We start from the raw sequence: 16,025 nt of genomic DNA, 5'->3' as shown, positions 1-16,025 counted from the left end.
GTAAGCCTAATACAGAGGTACAAAAATGTATCTACTTTAGGAAGCACAAACTGACCTTCAAAATGGTTTAAGATAATTGTTTCAATTGTGTTTAATATAGGTCACGGTTTCTAAAACTGTTTTATTTTGGCTAATTATCTGCTTTTAAATCTATTCCACATTTCTAGGATTAACAACAAAGATGGGGAATAAGCATTAGAAGTGTGAAAAAAATCCCCTTTACTTTCTTTCACTTGCCACCAACATCTTCAAGTTCTGTGGATGAACATGCTGCAGTTAGTTGGTTTCTAAAAATGAATTCAGCCAGATGGAAAAACAACAGCATCAGTTCTTGCTGCCACATGTAGAATAGATGCGTCCAGTGACAGCAGGTTATATAAACCGTATTAGCGTGTCCTGTTTTAGCACATGTTTTAATCACACCAAAGCCTGCTTAATTCCAAACGTCTTGCACACAGGCTGTTGTTTAGCAGCTCATTCTCTGTAAAACAGCAGAGTCACTGAACAGAGACTGCTAATCCCTGTATGAGAAAGTACATTGATAGCCTAATAGTGATTTGCCATAATATAATCCATGCTAATGGAACTGAATATGATCATTTCAAATAACATGACAGCATGCAGGAGGAATAGAAACGATCACGCCATACTTTAGGCTGCAGTTATTCATTTATGTATAGCAAATATAACATACAGTGATTGCAAAGTGCACCCAGTGATACAGTGACTTTACACTAAAATAATTTATATGGAAAGCATATTTTTGCCATTTTGTTTAATAATGTTTATTTGGTCATTATGTCCGGTAGCATGACATAAAAAGCAGCCGGTTTTTACTAAAAATAAAAATGGAGCCTCCGTCGCCTGCTTCTGCCCACGGTGACTCCTGGATGAGGGGCGAAGGGTGTGGAATTGGGTCAGGGTGCTTACGATGGGACAGGGGATCCAGGCTCCTTCCCAGAGTCACTGCTCTCACTCATTTGTCTCTTCATCACAATCTCTCGAGCAACGCAGGTCACCTGACCGTTTGTCACTGTGTAGGTGCCAGCCCTGCCAATCAATATCAAGAACACCTTGCATGAAAACCAGAACTCAAGAGCCGAGTCAAACCAAATACAAAACAGTTCTTAAACTCACTTCTGCTGGGATTCAGATCCAGTGAGTGTCCCCATTTGATTCTGCTTCCCAAAAAAGAAACTGGACCACCAGTGGCCAGAGTCCTGACGTGCCAGACCTGCCATGGAATTGGACAATGAACTTTACTACTCTGTGATAATTTAAGCTTTCTGTATCTGATCACTATATCTTTTTGCATGAATTTTATGGTACTAAGATGTTGAACTCTTCAGTTGATATACCTGGTGGGTGTGGAATGACCTCCCCACTGTACTCCGAACTGCCACAGGAACTGTTGCTGGATGTAGATCCTATGCGCCCTACAACATATAAATATGTGCATATATTAAAATGATCCCTAATGTTGCATTTTATGGATCCTAAATCCAAAAAGAATACTGAATTCACTTGTTAATTATAAAACATTTACTGACTTCGGTAGTAATCATGGGTGGCGACAAGGGAACCGCCGGATGGAATTGCTGCCATTTTCCCCGTCCTCGACGTGTCAACCGTGTGAAAGATGGAAAGATGGTAGACCTGTTATAAAGAACATTCAGCAATAATGAGGACGTAGTCTGTCTGAGGATGACAGCTGCAAGAGATCACAACAACACGTCCTTTTAAAAATACTAGGGCAGCTCGGAAAACATCTCAGGTAGGCAGATGCACGAACAATCTGTGCTGTGAGGTTTTAACCATGTCTGGATCACACGCAACTTTTTCCCAATAGGTTAACAGCGTTGGTAAGATGTGAATATTAATCAGTGCATTCAGATATGAACCCTTTTGACATTTGATACAAGAATGTTCCACTGAAACTGCACATCCATCCCTTCCTATTATCCTCAGTCTGCAGAGTGTGATGTGATGATACTCAACAGCTGTTCATATTTCCATACTCAGCGACCCACTTGCTTAGAACAGCCGCGACCCCATTGCAACAAGCATGCAGAATAGCTCATGTTTCATGACACATGGCTATCCAAGGTTGTCTGCTTGCAGTTGCTTTGAGAATGTAAAATCCAGAAAAACAAAAATATACGGACTTCACTATATTTCCAGTCTGTAGATTATACTAAAAAAGTCATGCACACGAAATAAGTGCATCTCCTTATATATGCAAGTGAAAAACTTATATAAATGTAAGCTACCAATGTACAGCAATAATAAATAATAATTACACAGTGATATAGTGTGTTAGAGTAGCTTTAGTTTGACATCAACAACCTGAAGACGTCAATGTCAGGTTCCAGAAGGGAAGAGGGATTTACCACGTGACCTGGATAATACCCTTCTGTGCTACATATAACAGACAAGACGTTTAAGTCACACTAGTGCTTTGAATAGCTGACATGCACTGAAAGAAAAAATAATCTGTTATAGAAGTGTAAGTGCAAAAATACTAAGATCACTGCCTTAAAGAATGACATGTCAAGATTTAGGCTTTATCAGTTGCAACCAGGTGACTTCAAACTACTTTTTTTTAACAGTTGATCCATTTGCATCACCTCAAAATTACTGATATTAATTGTTTAGTTGTAAATAAAAAGTAAACAATGTTTTTACTTTCTAAACTGCCTGTCCAATAAAAACAACAACAACATAATAATAATAATAATAACATAATGATAAAGAACTATTTCTTAATTCTCTTACCTTTTAGTTTTGGTGAGTGCTGATGTTGGTAGTGCACCAAAAGCAAGTCTTGGTCGGGTAAACGCTAGGCGATGGGGCCCATTTGTAGTTTGGTTCTTGGGTGAGACCCTCCAAGGTCTTTCGCTCCTCTGATCCAAATTCTACTGCATGTCAGGCGCATGGACTATATATTACCTGAGTGACGATAAAGCCTGTCCCTCCCCGAGGGCGCGGCTTGGCACCCGATTCAATGTTAGGGGCGTTCCTTGTCTGTGGCACATGGTGAGGGTGTGGTTTGTTCCCTTGGACGGGATTGACAGGTCAAAAGTGTTTCGCTGAAGTTAGGACAGGGTGTCCAGCTGTCAAAAAGAGCAGATAACTGCCAATAAATAACTTTAATGTATACTCCACCCCAAAATGAACATTTTGTAATTTATCACTTACTCCCATGTCATTCCAAAGCCGTGAAAGCTTTTTTCATATCCGGAACACAAATGCTGTTTCTCTGTGTATTTATGCTTTGATTTGAAAGAAAAAACAGCTCTTTGTGGCACAGCTGAATATCTTAAATTGCGTTCCGAAGACAAACAAAGCTTTTATGGGTTTGGAATGACATGGGGGTAAGTGATTAATGACAAAATGTTCATTTTGGGGTGAAGTATTCCTTTAAATTGATTTATCAATCCAACAAAATCACATGCCTTGGAAGTTTGTTTTCTAAAGAAAAAATGCGTCATGGCAAATCACCAGTTCTGAAAACAAACAGACAAAAATAATAATAACATCTTCACATCCCAATATGTTTAATTTGTCACAACTCTGTTAATTAGGGTGACCATATCTAATCTTTTCCCCAGACATGTCCTATTTTTGGACCTAATAAAAATGCATCTGACTGGGATTTCCTAATATCCCAAAATGTCTGGGATTCAGCAGTTTTCTTAGTCCCGCTCCCACTGAATTTCTGACAACTGCCGCCTGTTCCCACAGTGTGTTTTGCTCCCATCATTTTCATGTCCATTCCTGAAACAGTCTAATTTTGTTGGCTATATAATGTTGGCACATCAGAGATCTGCTTTCAGTAAATGTCTTTTCAATGAGTGTTTGTGCTGTTCACTTTCACTTTCAATTTCGCAATCACACGAACGCAGTGTAAAGGGAGCACATCTTACAAGATTAGACATTTGTCAATGAGCTCAGGATCTGTTGAGCAGCAAAAAGGGCTTCTCCAGCATGGTCTTGTCATCGGACTCCGGCAGCTCTTCTTGGATGCAGGGTTTTTCCACAGAATTGGGCTAATTTTAAACTGTTGCCATGGGTTGATTTTACAAAGTGGGTTAAAGAAATATTGGTTTGAAATACTGCAAAACCTAATTTAATACATTAACTGTTCCCTGCTGGTGGAATGACCTGTCCAACTCAATCCAAGCAGCGGAGTCCTTCATCATTTTCAAGAAACAACTGAAAACACATCTATTACTCTTTAAATCTAGAACTCTTTTCTAATGCTAATTCTATATTTTTTTTTTTATCTCTGACTCTTTGGGTCATTCTTCAATAGGGATGACAAATGAGAGGAAGCACTTATAAGATGCTTATTTGTTTTTTGTTTGTTTGTTTTTTTTCTAATAAAATCTATTGTTATGCATTTAAAATGTGCTATATCCATTAAAATGAAAGCTTAAGAACGGTTTGATTTTTAAATAATTTCAATCAAACCGGGTGACACAGCATTTATGTCTATGTAATTTTAAAATAACACCACAGACTTTATATTGTAAGTTACCATGCTCTGTGGTGTTACCAGAAAAGACAGTAACACCATAGACAAATCAGTCTAAATCCAGACTTTTTTTAAATGGAGGCTGGAATCATGATGATATCAAGATCAGGGGACATTTTGGAAGTACTAAGAAGTATGTATTTATCGAAAATTTTGATTAAAATATTTTAGATCTGCAAGTTATCAACATAACACCACAGACACCAATAAAGTGTGACACATGAAATTGTCAGACATTTAGCTAACTTTAAGAAAATTAATAAGAAAAAATTTACTCCCCATGCACCCCTCAGATCAACCAGCACCTGCAGTGACCTTTACACACAGGAAGGAGTCCAAATAAAATCCCCCCTTTTCTTTACAGGGGTGAAATGTTGTAACACCACAGACATGACTTTGTGGGACACAACTTTTTTTCTTAAAATATAACTATATATATATATATATAACTATATATATATATATATATATATATATATATATATATATATAAAACTATACATATATATATATAACTATACATATATATATATATATAACTATATATATATATATTTTTTTTTTTTTTTTTTTTTTTTAAACAATTGAATAAAATTGGAAATGTTAAATACAATCTATATTCACAATCGAACCACTTTATTTCTGTTAAAAATTTTATATTGTTGCAATTACATCCCATGATACCTCTCTAATGTATGGCGGGAACAGTCATACTTTGTTACAAATGCAGTCTCTAAAACTCAATTAAATATGTATTTTTAAAAAAAAAAAAAAGAAAAGAACTATTAACCGTGCGCAGATATTGTACCCTACATAATACAAAAATTTTATGATTTCTTGGTATTTAAAGTTAATTTCAACTGTTGTAAAGTTTGTTCACCACACATGAAGAATGACCCCTTCATTCTATTTCTATTCTAACTACTTGCTTAATTTAAAAAGAAAAAGAGCCTTTAATACTTTTTACTTATTTTCTTTTTATTTATTAAAAATAAGCATTTTCTATTATTTTTCTGTTCTGTTGACTTGTTTTATTTTTATTCTAAAAACAAAACAAGCAAACAAACAAACAACAACAAAAAACTTGCTATGTATACTGTGTAGGGAAAAGCCTGCCTTCACTGTCCTGTTGGAAAACTATGTATCAATACGATTTTAATACAGACAGCTCAAAAGAACACGGAGGTTTGTCGCCACCTGCTGTCTGATAGAATTATTGACCATTAATTTTAAGTCACAACCATGAAGTAAAGTTGCATGAAATGTAGGTGTGTGCTTGGACAGATCAAACCACAATATTCTCGTTATTTCTTTGTCTTTAATAAACCCTGAACGGTGTCGTATGTTACAGCCACAAAGCATCAAACATGTAAACAGTAGTAAGGTCAGTATGGTAACATTCTCTTCCAGATCATTGCATGGACAGTGAATAAATAATGAACCCACACTAAAACAGGCCAGAAGAAACAGGTTGTATTAATAGCTCGAATCTCAAAACATTTCTGCTTGAACATATTGTAGTATTTTTTGTTATTAAACTGGGGAAAACTTAACAGATAAAGACAATAAAATAAATGTGAATAATTTAGTACACACCTGGTGCTTCAGTCTTGTCACAAGAAAAGCTTTAGCACCTTTTCCCCTGAGTAACAAGCAGGGTGATAATAACCAGTGCAATATTCATTGTAGGAAGCATGTAACAATAATAAACAGTGACAATGAAGCAGGCTCAAGAAGCCTGATATTTTTTAGGAAATTCTAAGTGTGAGATGTGCAAACATTTTACCTCTTCATGCTGATCGTAACAGACCATTTACTACTCAAGTTTCAAAGAAGCCCATAGTTTGACTAGATAAAATATGACAATAAATGTAAAGGTAATTAGATGCACAGAAAAAAACTGAACAGTCCCAAAAAGCGTTATCCAGTTTTAATCTTCTAATTTAAGAGGATTTGTTTGGCTATAATGCATAATGAAAGGGTGAGACTTGTTAAATAATCATTATCTCTTTGCATGTTGGCATCTTGGTTTCTTAAAGCATCGTTTTCTTTCTGTACATTCATTTGAAGGTAACTTAGCAGTGGAGAGACTGGAGTGTATTTGGCTGCAGCGTTACAGAAGGATAGCAGAGATCAGTTCTTGGTCATGAGGTTGTGCTTCCTGCTCAGAAAGGAGCGTTGTTGCTGGTTGGCGAATGGTCGCTCTCTCCATTTGATCGCCCCATTACTTTGTACTTTGAGAGGAACATACACTATTGTCATTATCACATTATCAGCAACAGAAATGAACAGTTGTGCAAGAAAAATATGTTCAGCAAGAACGAAAATAGAAACTAATCAATGGAGGGAAAAAAATTAAAAGCTCTAACCTTCATATTCTCCACCTTGTCCTCAAAGGATTTAAAGCTTGGCGAGTTCCTGAGGAGATATTAAAAATTTATCAATAACTAAAAAACTAGGTTGAGTTTTATTTTTTCTACCAGTCAACAAGAAGTGAAAAAGCATTCGCTTTCCATGAACAAAAATAGAGCTGCATCTGAAATATGTGTCTTTCTAATATTAAAGTCTTAAGGTCACAATGCTGACCATCCCTTTGGTTTTACCTGATACTTTTTTTTGTACCTGTTGTACTTCTTTATTGCTTCTTGTGCAAATATAAAGCTATGAGCTATTTTCTACAAAAAGTATATACAGACTTGTTGCAAATGGTAGTTTTATAATAATATTACGTTACTATTAACAAGTATTAGAATTTTCCTCAGCATGGAAGTTGACTAAAAGAGATTTGAACATAAGGTGAAAGACAGAGCGTTCAGATATTAATATGCAGATGGGAAGGGCTGGTACTTTACCTCATAGCTGGCATACTTAAAGAGTGACGCATGGAAAAGTTGCTACTGTAGAGAGCAGGTTGGAGACAGAGTGAGCAGGGAGAGTTAGTCGAGCAGACAGCATTAGCCAAGCACAAAGCAGAGAGAGAGAGAGAGAGAGAGAAAATGGCAGAGCACAATGAAAAACTCATTAAAGCATCAGAACCAACTTTAGACAGGTCACTGTATCTAACATCTAGCAATTTAAGTTAATATGAAAATCTCTGATATCAATGACAGCATTAAAGGTAGATTCAGATACATTAGTCATTTCACAGGTACCATAGAATGCTCTAGAAATCTTCACAGGAGACGGCTGCCATCAGTGCAGGCTCTCGTATAGCTCTTACCCAGAGTTAGAGTACGGCAGAGCCCTGAGCAGCCCGAACGCAGCAGTGTGGAGGAAAACACAGCAATAAACAGAAGAAGAACTTCAAACCGCTATCAGAACATAGTTTTGATGATATATCCAGAAAGGAGAAACAAGCTGTGCAAATACAGGTTATAAAACAGGATGTTAGTTAGCGCTACACTACTGTTTAAATGTTTGGGGTCAGCAAGATTTTTCTGTTCATTTCAAAGAAATCTAACACTTATTGACCAAGGATGCATGGAGCACTAAAGTCTTCAACACTGATAATAAAAACGTTTCCTGAGCGAAAATCTGCATGTTAGAATAATTTCTGAAGACGAGCAATGGCTGCTGAAAATTCAGCTTTGTCGTTCCATTTAAAACAGGAAACTGAAATATTCTTACTGACCCCATTTTTATAACAGTAGTGTATGTATCAGCTTAGATAGTCAGAGGAGCAAAAAAGTGTATGCACAGCAAGCATTATCACACAATTTGAAAAGCTATGCAAATGTAGAACCTGTTTGTTTGGCGTCAAACCAGAGCAGAATGTCTCATTTTGATAAGCTCTGTTCCTTGACATGGTGTTCAAAACAAACTGATTCGCTGCTAAACAGCACAGCCGTCTGGAGATTTCCCACCATACAAGTACCTCATTAATACAGCTACTGACAGTCAGAGACTGTTGGCTATTAGTCCAAGTCTGAAGACAGATGCCTTGCTTTTTCACGTTTGAATTAGTACGACCAGCCTATTTCAGTTTAATATTAAATCAAAACTCACTACATTTTCTTTTGTAATGGTCTTCTTGAGCATGATTCAGCAGTGCATATTATTTTAAATAAATTATTGTCATGTTACGGCTGAATGGTATATTTATTAAGCTTTTATTCATGTATTCTTTATGCTTTATCATTGAAAATATAAGGGCCATTTTATCCTACCAAGACCAGACTAAAAAGAGGATCTGCACCCTATTTTTTATACATATATATTTTTTAGAATACAACTTTGAAACAGGAAGTCATAAGATCTTCAAACAATCAGAACATAGGAAAACAAGCATCATACAAGGAATATGAGAAATCACAGAGTAATGGAAAATACGTTTATGAGATAAGAAGAAAAAAAAAGTGAGTAAAGGTATGCAGAGGAGGAATACATAGTTCACCTCATCTCTCCAAATCGGTTTCTGATGGCAGAGCCCACCGAGGAGAACGCAGCTGATGTCATGTGACCTGCCTGAGACAGAGTCTCCTGAGTCCTCTTATAGCTAAAGAGTAGAGAGACAGAAGAATTTCTCTTTTAGCAGTTGTCAGTTATATTTTGAACATACCAGCTGACATTGAACTACTGTAGCTGACAGCTCAGATAGAGGCAACTAAGAACCAAGACAGCAACAGAAAATACATTTTTAGAAGTGAATGCATCAAGAACTTATCAATATTTTTAGATGAATAAAATGGCCATGCAGCTAAAGATTTAAACTAAACTTAAAATTTTAAATTTTCAGCTAACTTCTAAAAGTTATAGAGTTACATTATAGTCTGTAATTTGTTCACTGTATGAAATACTGTTCTGGGGTCTGAATCTCTTTGTACAGAATCTGCACCTGGATTGAACACACATTATCATCCTGACACACACGTCAAACACAAGTGTGCAGACCCATATACATACAAGTGCACACTATTCACAAAAAAACAATCGGATGCACAAGCATGTAGATAAGCACCTGTCCATTTAAAAATTATTTTCACACAGTTTTTTTCAGTCTCTCAGGTGTAATGTAATCTCTGAAGCAAACAAGTACACAGCCACAGAGAATCCCTCACACAGTCCTCTAATGACCTTAGGTACGGCTAAGCCAATTTGCTTTGGAAAAATCCCATCATGTGTTTTCAGATTCAGCTTTCTCAGCACACGCCCCAAGCACAAACACTACACCCTTCCCAAACTGCACATCCCGCCCTTTCTATATAGTCTGAGGTCTGAGATGAGACAATATCACAGAAATGCATGAAAGAGAAATGTCTGACAAGGCGGTTAGTGTAGCACCTATGGATCTGGGTTGGTAACACACACACACACACACGTTTGACATAATTTATTTAGATCACTGTGCCAATAAAGCTGATGCCCCTAAAATAATCCTCAATAAAATCATTCTTTATTAAATTTAAAGGAAATAATCAAGAGGCTTTGTATCAGAGTAAAGACTATGTGTCCTTACAGTCTTCTGATCTACGATCTGATCTGTTTGACACCAGAGGGGTCTAATGGGTCACATCATGACGCTTAGGAAAGTTTGTGTTAGTGTCACTGAGAAGCTTGTTGTTTTGTTTCTTCAACCATAGTGACGTCAGTGCTCTTACAAGATTAAAGTCTCTCAATCTGAGCAGAAAGGTTTGCAACCTATTTCAGGGATGAAGTGCTGAGTTCTGTTTTATAGGCCTGGACAAAAATAACAACGCTGAAGCATCACATTAATGTATTCATTTTTCATGTGTATATTAATTATAAATTTAGCTTAATATATTGGGTAACATTTTATTTAACAGTGTCCTTTGTTACATATGTTACATGCACTTAGTATAATAACAACAACAGTAAATTATGTATAATTACAAGCAACTAACCCTAAACCAAACCTTAATACTAATCCTATATTAAGTACATGTTGTTAATTAATATTACTTAGTATTTAATTGCACAATTACATTGTTACAAGGACACCTTAAAATAAAATGAAATACATATACATATTTATATGGCAGTTTGAAATATTGAACAAAACCTACATAAAACCAAAATCCACATGACAGTCACCTAACACAGGCACATTTTGAACATTAAATCTAAAATGAAACCAACAAAAATCAAACTCACGCATCAGAACGTCCAATTTCTTCAAGTGTGGCCGAAGCTGTAAGGTATCTACAAACACAAATTTCCACATTATTAACATATAGTGAACATACAAAAGTTCTGTTTCAATTTTGTGAACTGTGCATGCTGCAACAAACTTATGGATGTCAAAACATTTTGACATCAGACCTTAAATTGTAAAAAAAAAAAAAAAAAAAAAAAAAAAAAAAAGGTAATAATAATAATTTGAATGGCTTAGAAAGGAATGGTGCTGGACCAGAACACAAGCCTAAACATTAAAGATGACAACACTCGCGTTTAGACATACTGATCTGAATGCACATGACTTCAAACACAACCACCCAGGAATGTCGAAAAACTCCTAAAACAGGTTTGGGGATGACTTTTCTTTTAAGTACTATGGCTTAGCTGTATAAAACCCTGCCTAGCACTAATATGTGAGCTATTTCTGTATATGCATCAACTGCACATTACTGATTCAAGATTCAAGATTTTTATTCGTCACATACAAAATTATATATAGCATATATAACCAGCAGTGAAATGTGAGTCAGGTCTGCTCCATGGACAGTGCAATTATTAAAGAAAACAACACAGAAGAATTTACATAAATATAGCTATGTAAGAATAGAAATAAAAGTAAATAATACAAATATAAGAATAAAATATAAAAAAAATTGTATTGTAGAATTAAATATAGAATGCAAAATAATGTGCATGAATGTAAACTGTAGTCTTAAATATTAAGATGTACAGGGATGTGCAATGTGCATATATGCATTTTACTGTAGTCTTAAATATTAAGATACACAGGAATGTACAAGAAGCAAATGTGCAAAACAGGGTGACACTGTCAGTGTGTCTATGTGAGGTAGTGAATAAAGTAAAAAGATAAAGTGAACATTTAGTGGAGGCATGAGGATGTTAAGAAGATGGTTTAGAGTTTAAGAGCCTGATGGCCTGGGGTAAGAAACTCCTCCTGAGTCTCTCGGTTTTTGCCATCAGGCTACGGTAGCGCTTACCAGATGGCAGCAAAGTGAAAAAATGATTACTGGGGTGGGTGGAGTCTTTGATGATTTTTGCAGCTCTACTTCTGCAGCGTTTGAGGTAGATCAAGCGTACTGAGCACTAATCTCAAAATATTCTGTTAAAGAGAATCAAAAACCTTCCTCAAAGTTACAAGCAAAGATGACAAAATAAACTTGAAGTTTGTTATTTTTATTTTCTTAAAATTTTTATTTCCTCAGATTTTTGTTCTTAGTTTATTCTATTTTTCCTAAACTTCACAGAGCATCAAAAGCCAATATAAATCAACACTAATAAAACATATACCTTGATACGTAAACTGTTTATAGAGCATCACAGTCCCGCCCACAGCCCGAGAGGGCTCTGGTGCCGGAATTAAATTTCCCATTCATTCATTTCCCATTCATTTCTCCCATTGACTTTCCTCCAGTGAATTTTATTTTATATAGTGAATGTAGTGAATTTACAATCATGTAAATAGTGTTTTATATAGGTATTGTGTATTGATTTTTATATTTATCATCGTGTATTTTATATATTGTGTGCGTGTGTGAAAGTGGTTAACAATAACGTCAGCAACATGGTGCAGTGCTTTGTACCTGACTGCAATCACCGCTCAGTCGTCAACACATGTCGTTGCCGTTACACAAATGTTCAGTAAATGCACAAAAAGGTATGTCGAGGCTAAATTTTGTTTTGACAGTGGCATTATAAAATGCTTGATATGACTCATACCATATGAAGGCTACAGTAGCCTAGCTAAGTTACCAACCTCCCTGCAAAACTCTCATGGCAGCCAAGGAGATCATGATTGCACTGATAAGTCTACCGTGCAAAAACGCAACACAGGTTTTTATTTTATTTTATTTTTTTATCAATGATCTTCAGTCATCACGGACCTTCGCGGGGTTTAACCAGACGGTTACACGAGCTCCACCTACTGTCTATGGCTCCACCAATCAGATGCAACACTGTGGGATTGTTCAGGATTGTGGGTAATGAAGTACTTAGCCAAGACATCGCGAATAAAAGGCATTTATATCAAAACAAGGTTAGTGCCCCATGATCCTTTTACCTTTATATGAGCATATACTATCGCTTAGTACAGCCAATGCTGGTTTTAAGTCTACTATGTATGGTTACGTTTTTATGGCTTATACCCCAAATGTCAAAGCAGAAATTGCATTGAAATTTTACTTCCAGCACCAGCTGTGGGCGGAACTGTGATGCTCTATTACTGTACATCTTTTCGTTATTAAGGATGAGATATATGCTTTCATAATATATTGGTAATTAGAACACAATCTTTTATTTTATTTTCACTGACTGACTGATTGACTGAGAGCTGGCAGACTCCCATTTTTAGAAAGGGAACACAGTAACTCAGAGTCAGGTGTGGGATCATGGGAAGGGTCACAAAGAATACAAATCAAAAAGAAACAAGAAGGTAGCACGTCCACACCTAGCAAACAGAATCACAAGACCAATCAACAACACCCAAAGAATAGAAAACTCACAAATTAGATGAGGAAACTCTACGATTCAAGTCTCCAAGAGTTTGTGAGGTTCTCATATAACTAGAAGCAGAAACAGTTTAGCTCAGACGTAAGTGAAGGAACACCAAAGATTAGATACAAAAAAAAAGAATAGGGATATGAATTAGGTATATATAATATATTTATATTGATATCCCATCATCGGGTAATTTAAGAGATTCAAACAGCACATGTATATAAACACAGCATGAGATTAGAAAAGACAGATGAAGGTTTAGGTGACGTTCAGTCAGAGTGAACAGGTTTAACAAACAGGAAGTACTCACGGATTGGAACACTGGACTTCATGCCAGCCTTTGGTGAGGTTCTGTTTGATTTCGGAGAGGGGACCAATGCCAAGTCTGCGCTTGAGCTCAGCGGCATGCCTCTCCTTCACCACGATAACCTGTCTCAGTGTCTGAATCTCGTCCTCCACCTAACACAGAAAAGTACAAGATAAAACTAAACAAATGATTAGAATTTACAATCAATTGTTAATTAGAGCTTCCAGGGCTCAACAACTGGCTTTACCATAAAATACAAATATTTTAGCACTGAAGCACCAAAATGTGTATTTTTATATGTCAGAAAGAATATTTTTAATAGTTTTCTGAAATACAAAACATAAATATATTTAATATAAATAGTAATTTTTCATATTTTGCAGAACATCAAAAGCTGTTATTTTCTATTCACAAAAGCACTGAATGTATATTGTATTGTTTTATATTTGTGAAATAACTACCTAATAAAAACTGCACTTCAAATACAGTACATTATACAGCACCAAGAAAACCAGCTTTTACATCTGAGCTGAATTCTAGCAAAACACTTCAGTTAAAATGGTTAAAAGGTGAGATGAAAGTAAGTAGTTTACCACAGCATTATGATCAAAATTGTTAAACAATTCAACCAGTTGAACATGTAAACTTCCACTTGAAAAAGTTCAAACTTGTGGCTTTGACAAGTGTGTTTTTAGGATGTGGTTTGGACAGTCACTCAGATTATCAGCATAAAAATACTTGAAAAAAAAGTTATATAGCATTTTACTTCTCCTCCTTTATTTCATAGAATTTCTGTTGTTGATAAGAAATACCCTTGTCTGTGCTAAAAATGTAAAGGTATAGTTCAGGGAGGAAAAGAAAGCCTGCGGTACCTTGGTGAGCTCCACCTGTATCTCTTCTGCCTCCTCCTCTGTCAGGCCTGGCGGTAGCGTCCCTGCACTGGCTTCACCTGTAGATGACTTTGAAGAGCCTATAGACAAATAAAAAAATGAAGGATTCAGGCCAGGAGAGCTGATATACTGATACTGTGGGTCTTCACATCAGTGCCACGTGTTCAGGGGTGCACATTCAGACAGTGATGCCAAGAAGAACTACGGCTGTGTTTCTTTGTTTAAAACAGAGTATTTACTCTAATTCTAGTTTTAAGTATCTCCATGGCAAACTTCATCACATCTCCTCAAAAAACTATGTAAAGTTAAGAAGAAAAGTGATTGCTGGCCAGACAATTTTTTTATTTTAGAGTTAGAACATAGTTGAACCGAAAAAACCAAGCTTGCCATTTCAGCTGGATTCTACTGGCCTGGAATGAGGGTGGACATTGATAAATGGGTGAATAGGCTACAATTTTTTTTTTTCCTTTTCAACATTGCTGTGAGACATATACACTGATTATATTATGGAATGCATTTTTTGTGTGCTTATTTCTGAACATCAGGTTTTGCGAAGCCAGTTTAGCAGACTGTCCATCAAGCAGGAGCCCAAGTACATCCCAAAATATGCATGTAAGCTTGTTGTTCACAGACGTGCAAGCCTCGGGAACTGCTTGGGCATGGATTTAGTGAGGCAAGTCACCAGGACCGACAATGGAAATGAGTTCATTTGTGTCTTGGTTGACTGTTACACTAAATAGCCGATGCTATTCTGAATAAATTTGAAGCAGTTGTTGGTTTAGTTTGGGGCACCAAAGATTATTCTTTCTGACCAAGGCACAGAGTCTGTTAACAAGGTTTGTAGTTTACAGAAAGAAGAAAGAAACAGAAAAATCAGTATCCATAAAAATGGATGAAAATGAATGAAACAAGTGTGCATAGGATTTTGATTTGTACACAATATTTATGGTCCATTGTTTATTTATTATAATGTATGCTTTGCACACAACACACAAGGATTTTTTTAAATACGGTATATTTGAACCATGTGACTTTGCGTACATCCAGTTGTTCTTCTTGCGCTAGTTCTGATCGTACGTATGGTAACTAGGCAACTACACAATAATTGTAGTATGGTTGCGTAAAGGGAATCAGCCATTCCGAAGGGAACCTGGCACGTAATGTGCCGACAGTTTTAGCACACCCAACTAAAGCCACTACGATTAAACCCACAAAACATATTATTAAAAGGAGTTTCTCAATAATATTTACGGTTTTCCTATAGCCCACTCCCTTAACAACTCTTTAAATATGATTTTTATATTAGCGCCACCCACTTGACACGCATCTTTACTGCACCTGCTCAAAGCACAGAAAGAAACCTCGGCTACAGACGACACTTACCGTGCTCAGAGGAGTCCATTTCGTATCGAATACGATCTTCGATTATGTTTACCTACGTGTAAACAAATGTCACTGCTGTATTTTGGGATGACGGAAAAAGAAAGTTCACCCTCCTCGAACAGGCTCCACATTTAACCAGTGACGAGCTTGAGCTTACGGAGCGCCGGATATGACGTCACCACGCCCTACGTTTACGTCTATGCGCTGTGAATAACATTCGAACTGCGTTATTATGGTTATTATATTCATTGTTTAAAAC

At 36.3% G+C, this 16,025-nt stretch overlaps 2 protein-coding genes across 11 annotated transcripts; both read right to left on the bottom strand.

The window, feature by feature from the left end:
- Positions 1 to 650: 650 nt before the first annotated feature.
- On the bottom strand, positions 651 to 2,944 carry ppdpfa (pancreatic progenitor cell differentiation and proliferation factor a). Its single transcript, XM_052562678.1, has 5 exons — positions 2,776 to 2,944; positions 1,551 to 1,656; positions 1,359 to 1,436; positions 1,138 to 1,234; positions 651 to 1,050 (listed from the first exon to the last, which is right to left on the bottom strand). The coding sequence occupies exons 2-5, from the start codon at positions 1,603 to 1,605 to the stop codon at positions 927 to 929; spliced, it is 354 nt and encodes a 117-aa protein (XP_052418638.1). The 5' UTR covers positions 1,606 to 1,656; positions 2,776 to 2,944; the 3' UTR covers positions 651 to 926.
- Positions 2,945 to 5,835: 2,891 nt separating this feature from the next.
- tpd52l2a (tpd52 like 2a) lies at positions 5,836 to 15,955 on the bottom strand. Of its 10 annotated transcripts, none has more exons than XM_052563473.1 (10): positions 15,767 to 15,955; positions 14,366 to 14,463; positions 13,497 to 13,645; positions 13,192 to 13,251; positions 10,649 to 10,696; positions 8,931 to 9,032; positions 7,758 to 7,781; positions 7,390 to 7,434; positions 6,907 to 6,955; positions 5,836 to 6,771 (listed from the first exon to the last, which is right to left on the bottom strand). In XM_052563473.1, the coding sequence occupies exons 1-10, from the start codon at positions 15,783 to 15,785 to the stop codon at positions 6,703 to 6,705; spliced, it is 663 nt and encodes a 220-aa protein (XP_052419433.1). In that variant the 5' UTR covers positions 15,786 to 15,955; the 3' UTR covers positions 5,836 to 6,702. The 10 variants fall into 10 exon arrangements, 7 of the variants coding, with proteins under 7 accessions (XP_052419433.1, XP_052419435.1, XP_052419434.1 ...); XR_008154854.1 differs by having other exon boundaries at positions 6,718 to 6,771; positions 7,690 to 7,781; XM_052563475.1 differs by lacking the exon at positions 7,390 to 7,434.
- Between the last annotated feature and the right edge of the window lie 70 nt (positions 15,956 to 16,025).

The sequence above is a fragment of the Carassius gibelio genome, chromosome B8 (assembly GCF_023724105.1).
Source record: "Carassius gibelio isolate Cgi1373 ecotype wild population from Czech Republic chromosome B8, carGib1.2-hapl.c, whole genome shotgun sequence".
NCBI classification, from domain to species: domain Eukaryota; kingdom Metazoa; phylum Chordata; class Actinopteri; order Cypriniformes; family Cyprinidae; genus Carassius; species Carassius gibelio.
Note: the sequence above shows the minus strand (reverse complement) of the source record. Positions and strands in the feature narration are given on the sequence as shown.

Excerpts from the sequence above, each read along its gene's own strand:
- ppdpfa (XM_052562678.1), bottom strand. The coding sequence starts at position 1,605 with ATGGCAGCAATTCCATCCGGCGGTTCCCTTGTCGCCACCCATGATTAC. Across the intron at positions 1,235-1,358 it reads GGTCATTCCACACCCACCAG|GTCTGGCACGTCAGGACTCT; the intron begins GTATATCAACTG and ends ATTCCATGGCAG. Across the intron at positions 1,051-1,137 it reads GGATCTGAATCCCAGCAGAA|GGCTGGCACCTACACAGTGA; the intron begins GTGAGTTTAAGA and ends ATTGATTGGCAG.
- tpd52l2a (XM_052563473.1), bottom strand. Across the intron at positions 9,033-10,648 it reads GAAATTGGACGTTCTGATGC|CTATAAGAGGACTCAGGAGA; the intron begins GTGAGTTTGATT and ends TCTACTCTTTAG. Across the intron at positions 7,435-7,757 it reads CTGCCGTACTCTAACTCTGG|TAGCAACTTTTCCATGCGTC; the intron begins GTAAGAGCTATA and ends TGCTCTCTACAG.